The following is a 13,144-nucleotide window of genomic DNA, read 5'->3' as shown; positions in this document are numbered from 1 at the left end:
AAAGAATCTTGTCACCGCATCCATGCTTTTCCTTAGTAAAATTTTTTAAAAAAAGAAATGATATTATATTTTAAAAAATCAATTCATCAAAATGCAGTTGAATGTAGATTTTTCACAGGAAAAGAAGTAGAATTTAGTAAAATATAAGAGAATGTAAACATAATTAATGTTCAAGAGCATGTGGTAGCGAGTATGTATGAAACATGTGGGGTGAATTAACACACGAGTGTGAGATTCTAACACGTTAGCTCCAGCTAGAGCTCCTTCCCACTAAGACAAACCAATAAACAAACCAAATGAAGAAAAGCGTCTCTGGTTGGAAATCATACAGATCCTCTGAATATGTTTAATTAATTGCTGTGATTAAAGAAAACAGAAGTTATCAAATTTCAAATCAACATGATGAAAGCTCACATTCATAGATGGGATAATTTGCAGATTGATCCAGATAGATAGATAGATGAGAGAGTTGAGCTGATGGTTGGTGTCAAATCATCACTCTGAAAATGGTTTTGGAAGCTTCGATAGATGCTAAGTTCTCATAATTTAATTCAAACTATCATCCATCTTATCATCTCTCTCTCTCTCCTTCTCTCCCTTTTTCAATTTCTTTCATCGATCTTACCAACTCTGCCTCGCACAACTATACGACCCTCTTATGAAATCCCTTTTCATGATTATTGCTTCTAGGAGTCTTTGAGATCTTGAGCTTTACAAGTTTGAAAGAGAGATCCATCGTGGCCTCACTGAGACTCTGAAGTTCAATGGTTAGACTTCTTCTTATCCCCCGCTGTTTCAAATCAATCTCATGATGAGTTTTTAACTTCATGGTATTATATTGCTCATAGACAGAAAAAAAAGATTGGGTTTTGGAGAATCTTTGGAGGGAAAAAGTGATAACAGATTGATTCTTTCGATGTCATTGACATCAGAAACGAACGAGGTACACACAATAAATGACCCTTCCTCTGTTTTGTCAACAGTACATGATTAAGTGCCAACACCCACAGCACAAATCCCTATGCTTATTTAGATTAAGACGTATAAAAAGAATGAAAACGATTTATCAAAAAAGTGGGGGGGAAAAGAATGAAAATGAAGGGTATTATTCTTAATTAATTGAGTAGATAATTAATATACCCTGATAGCCATAGCTGAACCTATTGCTATGCTGGCTAGAAATGGCGGAAACAAAAACATACTCCATTGAAACACGAAGCTCGAGGAATTCAAACCTCACATTGGTCTTTTGCATATATTTCTGTAAAATAAGGAAGCCTCACAGGTGATAGGTCTTCAGAGTTACGAGTCATCGCTTTCGCTAGGAGGGTATCAACTCATCACCCCTACATATGATATCTATATTTATCTCTGAGCTTTTTGCTGGCAACCATTTTTTTTTCTTTTTTCTTTAGTTTTTTTCCTCAAGTTTTTAAGCTCCAATAGTCATTAGTGCTTTTGGGAAGATCATTAATCAGTGATCACGGAATTCGCTGTATCATTAATGCCACCTTTAATTCATAGTATCCTATTCCATCCATGAATACTGATAAAACCAAAGCAAAGAATGCTATTCCTGTAAAACTGTTACTCTATATTCAGTTCTATGACGTCTAGAGACTATGATCAATTCTCTTGTTTGTTTACACATTGTCGTTTTTTCTTCACTATGGTGATCTGAAGTCGAATTGCTTTTAAAAAAAACCTTGCTCCTTTTTTTTTTTTTGGGCCTCTGACTTTTGGGATTGATTTGAGACTGACTTTTTTCGCCATTTATTACTTTGTGTGTGCAGATATTAGTTGCAATCACAGAACATGAAAAGCTAGCCCTTCGTTTTCACGTTTTGTATTCCTCTGGGTTTCGCATAATTGAGGGAAGGAAGTGTTAGAAAGTGAAATTTTCATGTGGGGCATTTGTTTGGAAGTCTAAATATGCTAAGCTCTGATGGAGGAAATATTGATGATGTGTTCTTCGACTCAACAGATTATCTGTCACCTCAAGAATCTGATTTAGGTTCCAACCAGTTGGATTATGAGATTTGGGTGAATGAGCCTCAGAGTGTGAAGGAAAGACGACAACGTTTTCTTGAAGGAATGGGTTTATCTGGTTCATCTGGTTCATCTGAAATATCTTCAAAACCCTCCTTGGGACTAGAGAGAATTAGGGACGCCAATGGAGCTGTCTCAAATATAGTTGAGAAAGAAACTTCTGAAGCAAACATCCTCTTTGATGAAATGAAAATATTTCCTGAAGATGAAGTAGATGTAAGCGTTCATGAAAACAGACACACAGAAGCCGAGGTCCGAGAAGGACATTGGGATTTAGATATAGATAAAAAGAAGAAGAAGAACAAGAAGAACTGGTGGAACAGATTTGTGAACAAGAGGAGAGAAAGTGGTGGAGAAAAAATCAGACCAAAACTCAAAAAAGGGGCAAATAAAACTCATAGGATAAAAGTGAGGCAGAACAAGAAGAGGTGGACGGAGTTGAGTGGGTTATATGTTGGACAAGAGATTACAGCTCACAAAGGCGTTATATGGGCTATGAAATTTAGTCCCAATGGACAGTATCTTGCAACTGGAGGTGAAGATGGAGTTGTAAGAATATGGCGTGTCGTGTTACAGGATATATCTAGTGACAGTTTCAATGCAGAAGACAGTCTTGTTACCAAAGTGAAGCAAGACATGTTCTGTTCTTGGAAGAAACAGTCAGGTCAAAACCACCTTGTCCTTCCGAACAAGGTTTTTCAAATTGAGGAATCACCATTCCTAGAATTCTGTGGTCATTCCAGTGATGTCTTGGACTTGGCATGGTCTAATAATTCAGAAGTGAGTTACCTATTTTTCATTCATGTGATTTTTCCTATCGAACCTATTTCTGCATTAGTTTTCAAAACTGTCCTAATTAAACCACCTGGTTGCAGATTCTTCTTTCATCTTCCATGGATAAAACCGTCCGTTTGTGGCAAATTGGATGTGATCAATGCTTAAGTGCTTTCTGTCACAATGATTATGGTAAGATTATTTCTCAACAACACACCATTCCATGCTAATTGGTTCATATCTAAACACAAATTTAAGTTCTGAAACATATCCTGTGAGTGCAATTCTGATTGTGTCTCTGGTGTGAATGGAAGCAGTGACATGCATTCAAGTCAATCCAGTTGATGAAAATTACTTCATCAGCGGGTCCATTGATGGCAAAGTCAGAATATGGGGATTACATGAAAAGAGGGTTGTTGACTGGACAGACATACACGATGTGATAACTGCCATAAGTTACAAGCCAGATGGGAAAGTAAGACTAGGAGGATTAATCTTTTCATGATTCTGTGAAACCTAACGTAGCCCTAATCTAATGAACTTTTAAACTGTTTATTTTACACAGGGATTTGCAGTTGGCTCCATTTCAGGCACTTGCCGCCTTTATGTTACTTCAGGTATGCACTTGTGGATCCTCTAGTCCTAAACCCTTCAATAGAGGGGAAAAAATAACTAAGATTTTTATTGGTTTAGATCAACATTGCAGACTGGAGGCACAGGTTATTAATGGAAAGAAGAGATCAAGGGGCAATAAAATCAGTGGCATTCAGGTCTTAACCTTAATATTCTAATGACAATGGTGACAACTTGTGCTTCATTTGTTAACATCATAGTACCTTATTTTGCTGCAGTTTTGCCAAGAGAAACATGAAAGAGTTTTGATCACATCAGAAGATTCCAAATTTTGCTTATTGGAAGGGATTGATGTTGTCCAGAAATACAGAGGTAAATATACTACTTGAGATTTAAGTCATTAGTAAGATTGTACTAATTTTTGACTTTGCTTTTACTAATTTCATAAACTTGTTCTTGTTGGTTGTAACAGGTCCTTCCAGATCAGGAAGTCAGACGTCTGGTTCTTTTACATCAAGTGGAAAACACATAATTTCAGTTGGAGATGATTCTCATGTGTATATTTGGAACTCAAGTGACTTAAAAAACTCATCACCTAAACGCAAAAAATCCACTACTAGATTTTGTGAATACTTTTTCTCTGAAGGTGTTGTTGTAGCAGTACCTTGGTCAGGCATGAACACAGACCAAATGGCCACTGGTTTAGCTCACTGTTCTTCAGACTTACAACCCCAAATGCTTAAAGATAAAGGAGAATGTTTTTCTCACAGCAATTGGTTTTCCATTGATCATACGTGTAGAGGTTCTGTGACGTGGCCTGAAGAGAAGCTTCCTACGTGGAATTCACCTTCTGCAGAAGAAGATGCTTATGATAGCCATCAACAGGAGAAGCTATGTCCTATGGATCCTTGGGGTTTATCAATTGTGACAGCTAGTTGTGATGGAATTATAAAGACGTTTCACAACTTTGGATTGCCTGTCAGGCTTTAGAAATATAGTGATTATCTCATTTACCAAGTTCTTTTTGCTTGCTCTCAAATTTATGAGCCCTTTTCCCATTCACTTCTTAGCAGAAAGATTTTTCTACATTTTTTTGTGGGATGTGAATATTACATTACTAATTCACATTAGAGAAGAGATTTAAAAAAAAAAAAGAAATGAAATTACTTTTGGGTCATAGGTTATTATGTTGTGTTTCAACATTGTTTATGCCTCTAAATTAGACACCTTTCCTTGTGTATCGCATTACAGTATTACACATTGGTGTTTTTTGCACAGTGTTTCTTAATAGAATGTCCTTTTTCTAGAAATGGTTTCTTCCATTTGAGAGATTTCCAATGTGAAAAAAAAATCCTTACTAATTGAAGAATAAAGGATCTAAAAAAATGCTGTCAACATTGCAATTTAAAAAAAAAAAAAGGAAAAAAATCAAAATCAATGAATATATTTCGTGGGGTCTGTCATTTGGCATAGCTACGCACGAGTCCTAATTTGCAACGTTGGGCTATAACGTCGGGCTTTGTGTATCCAACCAATTCCAAACTGCGGAGGAAATTGGACTTTGGTTCTTCCAGGAATAGGCCCACAACGTTCATGATGGTTTAACTTATTTAACACGTGATATGGGCTGGATAATTTAAATAAAGGAAAAATAGAATATCCTTATATTTATGAAAAAAAAATAATGATAATTTTTATTACATATTTTTATAAATTTTTCTGCATTTTTAATATGTATACTTGTGATATGGTTGGTGAGTAGCGACTACTGAAGAAAATATCTAAAACTCGTTATCACTAAGTTTTCCATTTCAGTATTTTGCCGTCTCGTTGGCGCTAGCGAGGGATTTTTTTTTTTTAAAGATAGGACGGTCTTATAAACTGGGGTCCACAATTAGGGCTGGTAAAACGGGCCAACCCGCGGGTTGCGGGTTGGCCCGTGGCGGGTTGTGGGTTGTCCGGTGCGGGCTCAAAAGGCCCGTTTTCTGGCGGGTTGGCATTTTGCCAACCCTAACCCGCCAAGGTGGGTTGGCGGGCCAACCCACCAACCCGCCAAAATTTTTATTTTTATTTTTTGTTTTTTTTTAAATTTTCTTATTTTTTTAAATGTTAGCAATTATATATAATACAAAATAAAAATACTAAAAATGATATAAAATATTAGAAACATCCAATAAAAATTACAACACAATAAAATATAAATAGTATATGATTGTCCAATTTTCCAACATGATAATACACAAGTTCACACTTTTTTTTTCAATGAAACCAATGAGCAATATTGAATAACCTTATTTATCTAATTATTTCTAATGACAATAAAGTTTGAAGTAAAAATTTGCTTTACTTTTGTCTTTGTTATCTATTTTTTTTTAAAAAAAAATAGATGTGTTAACCCGCGGGTTGGCTCGCGGGTTGGCGGGCCAACCCGCCGCGGGTTAGGGTTATGGCGGTGCGGGCTCATATTTTTCAGGTGGTGGTGGGTTGGCCAAAGGCCAACCCTAACCCGCCTCTTTTGACGGGTTGGCGGGTTCGACCCGCGGGTCCAACCCATATTACCGGCTCTATCCACAATCCAGAGAAATTGTATTTCTTAAAATTTCAAATCTAATATTATTTATTTGAAAAAGAGAACAGAAAAGTTAAAAAAAGAAAAAGAATGAAATGAAATTTATCCAGAGCGGCAAGGCGTTATGCCAGAAGCGAAAGGAATTGGGACTCGAAGGAGGAGGAGTGGGCGGCATCAGAGAGAAGAAGCAGTGAGTGTGAATGATGGCTATCTCCATCCCTCTCATCTCTTCCAATTCAACTCTCTCTCTCCGTTCATCTTCATCCTTCTCCTCTCTCTCTCCTCTCTGCCCTTATCTCCGCTCTTTCAGACTCCCTAATTCTTCCTCTTATCTCAACAAGCTCCTCATTCACTCTTCTTTTTCTGACGTGGGTTCTTCCCCTGACTCCTTCAATTCTAGGTATGCCTTTTACTTATTTTCCTCTCTTTTTGTCTGCTCATCCTGAATTCTTGTTTCTCTCGATTGTTGAGCTTACATTCTAGTCCTTCACTTGTACTTTAGTTGGATAAATGCTTTTGTGTTGCGACCATATCTTTCTCATGTAAACATTTTGATCCTGTTTTGCCATCTGTCCACCCAATTTTTTCATACCCAAATGTCGGTGAAAGTGAAACTTCAATGGCGAAGAATGTTCGGATTCCAAAATGACTACTTTAAAGGAAAGAGATCATTTCCAAACATTTATGAAGATAACTTCTTTTTTCTTTCTTCTTTTTTTGGGTCAAGTGATTCTTCAGATACAATTAACTTACTTCATAACTGATTTTATCTTTTCGTGCTCGCAAATTTTTCGATTTGCATTCTTTTCCTCTTCATTGATATTCTGATGCTTTGCTTGAATGATATTATGGGTGCCCTACTGTTCTTCCTTGCGCTTGTATTTGGCCATCTGTCTATTATCAATTACTTTTACTTAACAATTATTATGGCCAATAAAATTGTCAGCATGCGGCCTGAAATGTCATCTATGTCTCCCTTTGGACTGTCAATGGACGAATCTAGTAAGCCATCATACAAATGGAGAAGGGTTTTGCTCAAAGTAAGTGGAGAGGCTCTTGCCGGAGATCACTCGCAGAACATTGACCCTAAGGTGAGGAAGCAAATTAACTACATCTGTCCACTCAGCCAGAAAGATAACAGAGAAATAAAGTGACACTATCTTATGTTGTTCTTGGGTTTGTTTTTGAGGTATAATTTTGTGTTTCTTGGAACCTAGGTTACCATGTCCATTGCAAGGGAGGTTGCTGCTGTGACTCGCCTTGGCATTGAGGTGATTATATAATGCATATTTCTTCTATTAGCTTGTTTTGCTACTGCGTCCTTGTGTCTTTAAATATACTTCGGATAATTATGAGTGGAATTTGCAGAAATTTTAGGAAACTATTACTATAACTGTATTATGCCGATGATTAAACATTCTGCTGGAGAAGGAGATGATTTTTTTTTTTTAAATTAATGATCATTGCAACATAAAGCATTTTCAGAGTTAGATAACTATTTGAGGTTAATGTTTCAGGTTGCACTAGTAGTAGGTGGGGGTAACATCTTTCGTGGATCCTCCTGGGCTGGATCTAGTGGCCTGGACCGCTCATCGGCTGATTATATTGGGTAATTTCTCTTTAATTGGTTAGACATATTTGATCTTGTGTCAGAGCTTGTGATTGTATATCAACATCAGTCCTCAATTTATCCCATGAACCAAGTGGACTGTTCTTATGTCTTAGTTGTTCAACATACCGAAATAACACTCTGGTTATGACCTACAATACTGTGTTTGGATCAGTCTTTATTTTACTTAGTCGAAGTTCTCAGTTCTAATGTACAGTTTTCTCAGCCAGTTGGCATTTTGGTTATATATTGTGAATAGCTATTATATTTTACTTATTGTATTCATTCTATTCAATAGGATGTTGGCAACTGTCATGAATGCAATATTTCTTCAAGCGACAATGGAGAGTATTGGCATTCCCACAAGGGTGCAGACTGCATTTCGAATGTCAGAGGTCGCAGAACCATACATACGTAGAAGGGCTGTGAGGCATTTGGAAAAAGGAAGGGTTGTCATTTTTGCTGCTGGAACTGGAAATCCATTTTTTACCACTGATACTGCTGCAGCACTCCGATGTGCAGAAAGTGAGTAAATATTTTATAGTGAAGTTTCACATATACCAATCAGGTTCTATTAGTTGGGCTGTTGGTTGTGGATTCATCCAGATACCCTTCATAAAAGACACAGACTCTTAAATTTGCTGAGATCCCTCTGCTATCCTATAATTTCTGTTCTTAATCTTATTTTGCTGCAGTCTACTTATTTTTGTTCCATCATTCACTCAGTTAATGCTGAGGTTGTGCTCAAGGCAACAAATGTTGATGGCGTGTATGATGCTGATCCAAGACGTAATCCAAATGCGCGTCTTCTGGACACGCTTACATACCAGGAGGTAACTTCGAAAGATCTGTCGGTAATGGACCTGACGGCCATCACTTTGTGCCAGGAAAACAATATTCCTGGTAAGTCTAGTGAACAGGCATTCACGTGAAGTCATGAATTAATTATTATTATATAAATATAATCCCCCCCCCCCGGGGATTGAAAACTTATTGGCTTCTAAAGTTATTAAAACTGAAATGTTCTGTGTTGATGAGCTTTCCTTTTCTTCATCTCTACCTTTTTTGGTGCAGTTGTCGTCTTCAACCTAAACAAACCAGGTAACATCTCAAGAGCCATTCAAGGTGAGAGGGTTGGCACTTTGATTGGGCCTGCATGCAAGTCCATGGCAAGAACATGACACTTTTGAAGCTCATCAAAGTAGTGGTAAATTCTTGCATTCATTCTTATACAACCATCAAGCTGAAGATGCTGCATTGCAATTCGAGGTCAAATAGGTGCTGATTTGAACTATAAATCTGTAAATATAATATGACAGATTTTCTTTTCTTCTTTCTTTCTTTTTCCTTTGGGTTTTTGCATTGAGTTATTATTCAACCTTTTGGAGAATTTATGTAGCATCTCAGCAACTTTGTTAGTACTTTTGATTCTGATAATTCTAGTTAAAAGCATGTTTCTGCATAGCTTTTATTGGCTTCCATTTTTTGGTCTGTCTGATACAGGGAGCTGCATTCCATACTTGAACAGCAATAATCTAACCAAATATATACATTTCTGAAAATTTTTGTTTTATTTTCTTCTTGGAGTTGAAACAACAGGGACTTTTGGGCTATAATTATGCAAAGCCCATTTTTCAAATACTTGAATTGTTGGGCTACACATGTTAAGGTTAATGGGCTATCACTTTCCTTTCTTTGAGAATTTTTCCTTTGTGAAATATAATAAGGCGAGAAAAATATAAAATACGGAAATTATCATCAATGACTCAACTTGCATGACTATTTCTTTTCTTTTTATTCTTCTGACATATCAAACTCATGCCAAATCAATTAAATTACTGTTTTGTACATAAGAGTAACTGAATCATGGACACACACACACACACACACACACATTACATAATCTGTAAAGCAAAATCAGTCGTCAATTCGTCATTATATTTGCCATTCATATAGACTTGCAGCATTTTTCATTTTAATGGAATGCTAACTCCTAATTGATCCTCCAATACTTAATATAAGATCTAATTAACTAACTTAAATAGATTAAAGATATTAATTAAATTAGTTAATATGATTTTTTTTAAACACCCTAAGTATCTTTCTTAATTCCCTCCTTTCCTCTCTTACTTTATTATTATCGGGGAAATATCAATAGGATTAATCTAGAAGAAGATTGATAAATTTGTAAAATAGGTCTTATATATAGAATAAATATTAACTCCTTAATTAGCGCTTATACTACTGACCAAAAAAAAAATAGCGCTTATACTAAGTATAATAATATGGGGTATAATTTCATGCAAAAATAAATTTACCTCTTCTGTCACCCGTTAATATACAAATGCATCTGCCTCGTGAACATAAATGAAGGAGGAGGGAGCACAATCAAATATTTATAAACAAAACAGCTTTGCTAAAAACACAAGTTAAAACCAAAGAACCGATAAAGAAAAATATCAATGAACTTTTGTTGCCAGAAAATTACCAACTAATAAAAAACATTCTTAAAACAAAGATCAAAGAAGGAAAGAAAGATAGATAGAAATAAGCAAATAGAAAGAATTGAGAATTACAGAACAATGCGGGATATTCTGACTTGTGTATATACATTAGAGACAGGCAGTGAGTGAAGAGGGTTCGTATATATACTGTCAGTGAGTGAAGAATATTAAATTCTCTGCCTATCAAATAATATTAAAAAATGGTTCCGAATTTCCTAGTTCCAAGGATCCAGCACCTCCGGATACGCGGGAGGAGATGAGGGGGACGCTGTGTTTGCCGATGGCCATCCTGTGAAGTTATTTTTTGACCAAAGCAGGCTCAAATCCTGCATGAACGTCTCCGTTCCCGGGACCGTCTGTGGAACTATCGGCGTTAAAGTTGGCGACGGCGGCGATGATATTCCCGGTGGTGAAATTATGCTCGACGGCTGCAGACTCGATGGGCTTCCCAAGAAGCTTTCTGACCACAATGGGCTCATCAAATCCTGCGTTAATGGCTCTGTTTCTGGGACTGACTCTGGAAAAACAGGTGCTAAAGTTGGTAACGTCGGTGCTGATATTCCCCACGGCGACACTATGCTCGACGGCTGAAGTCTCGATGGGCTTACCAAGAAGCCATCTCCTTCTGACCATAACGGGTCCGTATCCTGCATGAATGGCTCTGTTTCAGGGACGGTGTCTGGTAAGACAGAGCTAAACTTGGTGACGCTGATGATGATATTCCCGGCGGCGACGCTATGCTCGACGGCTGAAGTCTCGATGGGCTTCCAAAGAAGTCATCTTCTTCTGACCATAACCGGCGCAAATCCTGCATGAATTCCTCATCTTCATCTGACCATAGAGGGCCCAAATCCTGCATGAATGGCTCTGTTTCTGGGATCAAGTCTGGTAAGACTGGTGCTAAAGTTGGTAACGCCGGTGATGATAGCCCCGGTGGCGACACTATGCTCGATGGGCATCCCAATAAGCTATTTTCCGACCATAATGGGCTCAGATTATGCATGGTCGTCACCATGTTTGAAGCTAAGATCTGCGTCACTGGTGATAATATTTCTGACTGCGACACCATGCTCGGTGACTGTAATCCGGACGAACTTCCCAATAAGATGTTTTCCGACATAAATGGGCTCACATTGTCCATGACCGGTACTGTGTTTGGGACCTGTGAGAAATCATATGGTGCTGCCGGTGATAATGATGTATCCAGCGGCGACACCATGCTTGGTGGCATCAATCCCGATGAGCTTCCCAGGAAGCTATTTTCCAACCATAGCGAGCTCACATCATGCATGAACGGTGTCGTATCTGGCGCCACAATTGGTGTCACTGGTGATATTCCTGATGACGACACCATGCTCGACGATGGCAACGCAGATGATGAGCTTCCCAGGAAGCTATCTTCCGACACGAATGGTCTCACATTGTTTGTGAGCGGCACCGTGTTTGGGACCTGAGATAAACCGTATGCTGTTGCCATTGCAAAACTTGGCGACGTCGATGATGGTATATCCAGCGATGATGCCATGCTCGCTGGCTGCAACCCCGAGGGGCTTCCCAAGAAGCTATTTTCCAACCATAATGGACTCATATCATGCATGAGCGGTATCTTATTTGATGCTAAAGTTGGTGCCACCGGTGATGATATGCCCGATGACGAACTCATGCTGGACGCTGGCAATACTGATGAGCTTCCTAATAAGTTATTTTCATCCATGAGCGGCACTGTGTTTGGGATGTGTGAGAGAGAATAATGTGCTGCCTCTGTTGGCAACGTTAGTGCTGATTGTCCCAATGGCAACGCCATGATCGACGACTCCAATCCTGATGAGCTTCCATTGAAGCTATTGTTAGACCGAAACAGATCATGCACGAACGGCTGCGTTTTTGGGACCACCGGACGTTCCGGTGTTATTGATGTTAATGTTGTCGGAGTGAGTGATGATAATCCCCGGAACTGCCCCACTTCCAATCCTTCCAATTCGGTCATCGTGTCACCTTCAGTCCTGCGCAGTTTGTCTTTGTTTCTTGGGCTTGTCTTTTCTATGGAAGCCACGTTCGCCGCCGGCAAAACGTCTCCGTCCGTCTCGGAGCACTCTAGCCCGGTAAGGCGCTGGACTAAGTTTGCGTAATCTTTGGGGTCACAACGAATGATTTTAATTTCTTCTTCTTGGATTATCACTGGTTCCTTCTGCTGTCTTCTGGCCACCTCCGGCATCCGGTAAGGACTTTGCTGAGCGGAGCCCGCGGCAAGTAATGACAGTGATGACTCCTTGATAATGTTGGATTCTTTGCCGATTCTAAGAGGAGGTTGGGGAGGCCGTCGGAGTTGAGGCTCGTTCTGAGACGAAGATGCTTTCTTGATAGTGTGGGATTCTTGGTTGACTCTGAGGGGATGTTGATGAGGTCTTTGCTGTTGAGGTTGATTATGCAAGGACGGTGACATTGTTCTTCCGCCGGCGGAGTTCAGTGTCAGTGATGGTTCCCTGATAACGAGTGATTCGTTGCTGACCCTAAGAGGAGGTTGGCGAGGCTCTTGTATTTGAAGTTGATGACCCTGCCACAACGACGATGGTGTTCTTCCATCGGCGGCATGCAGTGGCAGTGAAGGTTCCCTGAAAACGTTAGATTCTTGGCCGATTCTAAGAGGAGGTTGGGGAGGCCGTCGGAGTTGAGGCTGCTTCTGAGACGACGTTGGTTTCTTGATAATGTGGGATTCTTGGTTGACTCTGAGGGGACGTTGAGGAGGCCTTTGGTGTTGAAGTTGATTGTGCGAGGACGGTGACACTGTTCTTCCGCCGGCAGAGTATAGTGGCAATGATGGTTCCCTGATAATGCGTGGTTCGTCGTTGACCGTAAAAGGAGGTTGGCGAGGCTCTTGGATTCGAAGTTGACTCTGCCACGTCGACGGCAGTGTTCTTCTCCCGCCGGCGGCATGCAGTGGCTGCCCAGTCCCTTTGAGTTGAAGTTGGTTCTGGAACGACGGTGGTGTTCCTCCGTCGGCGGAATTTCCCGGAGGTTTCATGTTGGATACTTGATCGGAAAATCAAAATTTGGGTATCGGAATCA

At 39.3% G+C, this 13,144-nt stretch overlaps 2 protein-coding genes and 1 long non-coding RNA gene across 3 annotated transcripts; all 3 read left to right on the top strand.

Moving 5' to 3' along the window:
• The first annotated feature begins 628 nt into the window (after positions 1 to 628).
• On the top strand, positions 629 to 2,088 carry LOC114749036 (uncharacterized). The gene is made up of 3 exons (XR_003740523.1): positions 629 to 767; positions 849 to 943; positions 1,794 to 2,088. It is a non-coding gene; the product is annotated as an uncharacterized LOC114749036 (long non-coding RNA).
• A 6-nt stretch (positions 2,089 to 2,094) lies between these two features.
• LOC114749034 (WD repeat-containing protein 44-like) lies at positions 2,095 to 4,591 on the top strand. The gene is made up of 7 exons (XM_028937503.1): positions 2,095 to 2,829; positions 2,925 to 3,015; positions 3,141 to 3,298; positions 3,389 to 3,440; positions 3,517 to 3,593; positions 3,675 to 3,768; positions 3,869 to 4,591. The coding sequence occupies exons 1-7, from the start codon at positions 2,095 to 2,097 to the stop codon at positions 4,384 to 4,386; spliced, it is 1,725 nt and encodes a 574-aa protein (XP_028793336.1). The 3' UTR covers positions 4,387 to 4,591.
• A 1,490-nt stretch (positions 4,592 to 6,081) lies between these two features.
• LOC114749035 (uridylate kinase) lies at positions 6,082 to 9,053 on the top strand. The gene is made up of 7 exons (XM_028937504.1): positions 6,082 to 6,365; positions 6,912 to 7,056; positions 7,183 to 7,236; positions 7,483 to 7,574; positions 7,873 to 8,099; positions 8,301 to 8,477; positions 8,649 to 9,053. Exons 1-7 carry the CDS (start codon positions 6,166 to 6,168, stop codon positions 8,753 to 8,755), a joined length of 1,002 nt encoding a protein of 333 aa, XP_028793337.1. The 5' UTR covers positions 6,082 to 6,165; the 3' UTR covers positions 8,756 to 9,053.
• Positions 9,054 to 13,144: the final 4,091 nt, after the last annotated feature.

Source organism: Neltuma alba, unplaced genomic scaffold (assembly GCF_004799145.2).
Source record: "Neltuma alba isolate B1F8T4 unplaced genomic scaffold, ASM479914v2 tig00005929_pilon, whole genome shotgun sequence".
In the NCBI taxonomy this organism is placed as follows: domain Eukaryota; kingdom Viridiplantae; phylum Streptophyta; class Magnoliopsida; order Fabales; family Fabaceae; genus Neltuma; species Neltuma alba.
The sequence above is the reverse complement of the archived record's forward strand: the minus strand, read 5'-3'. Positions and strand labels throughout refer to the sequence as shown.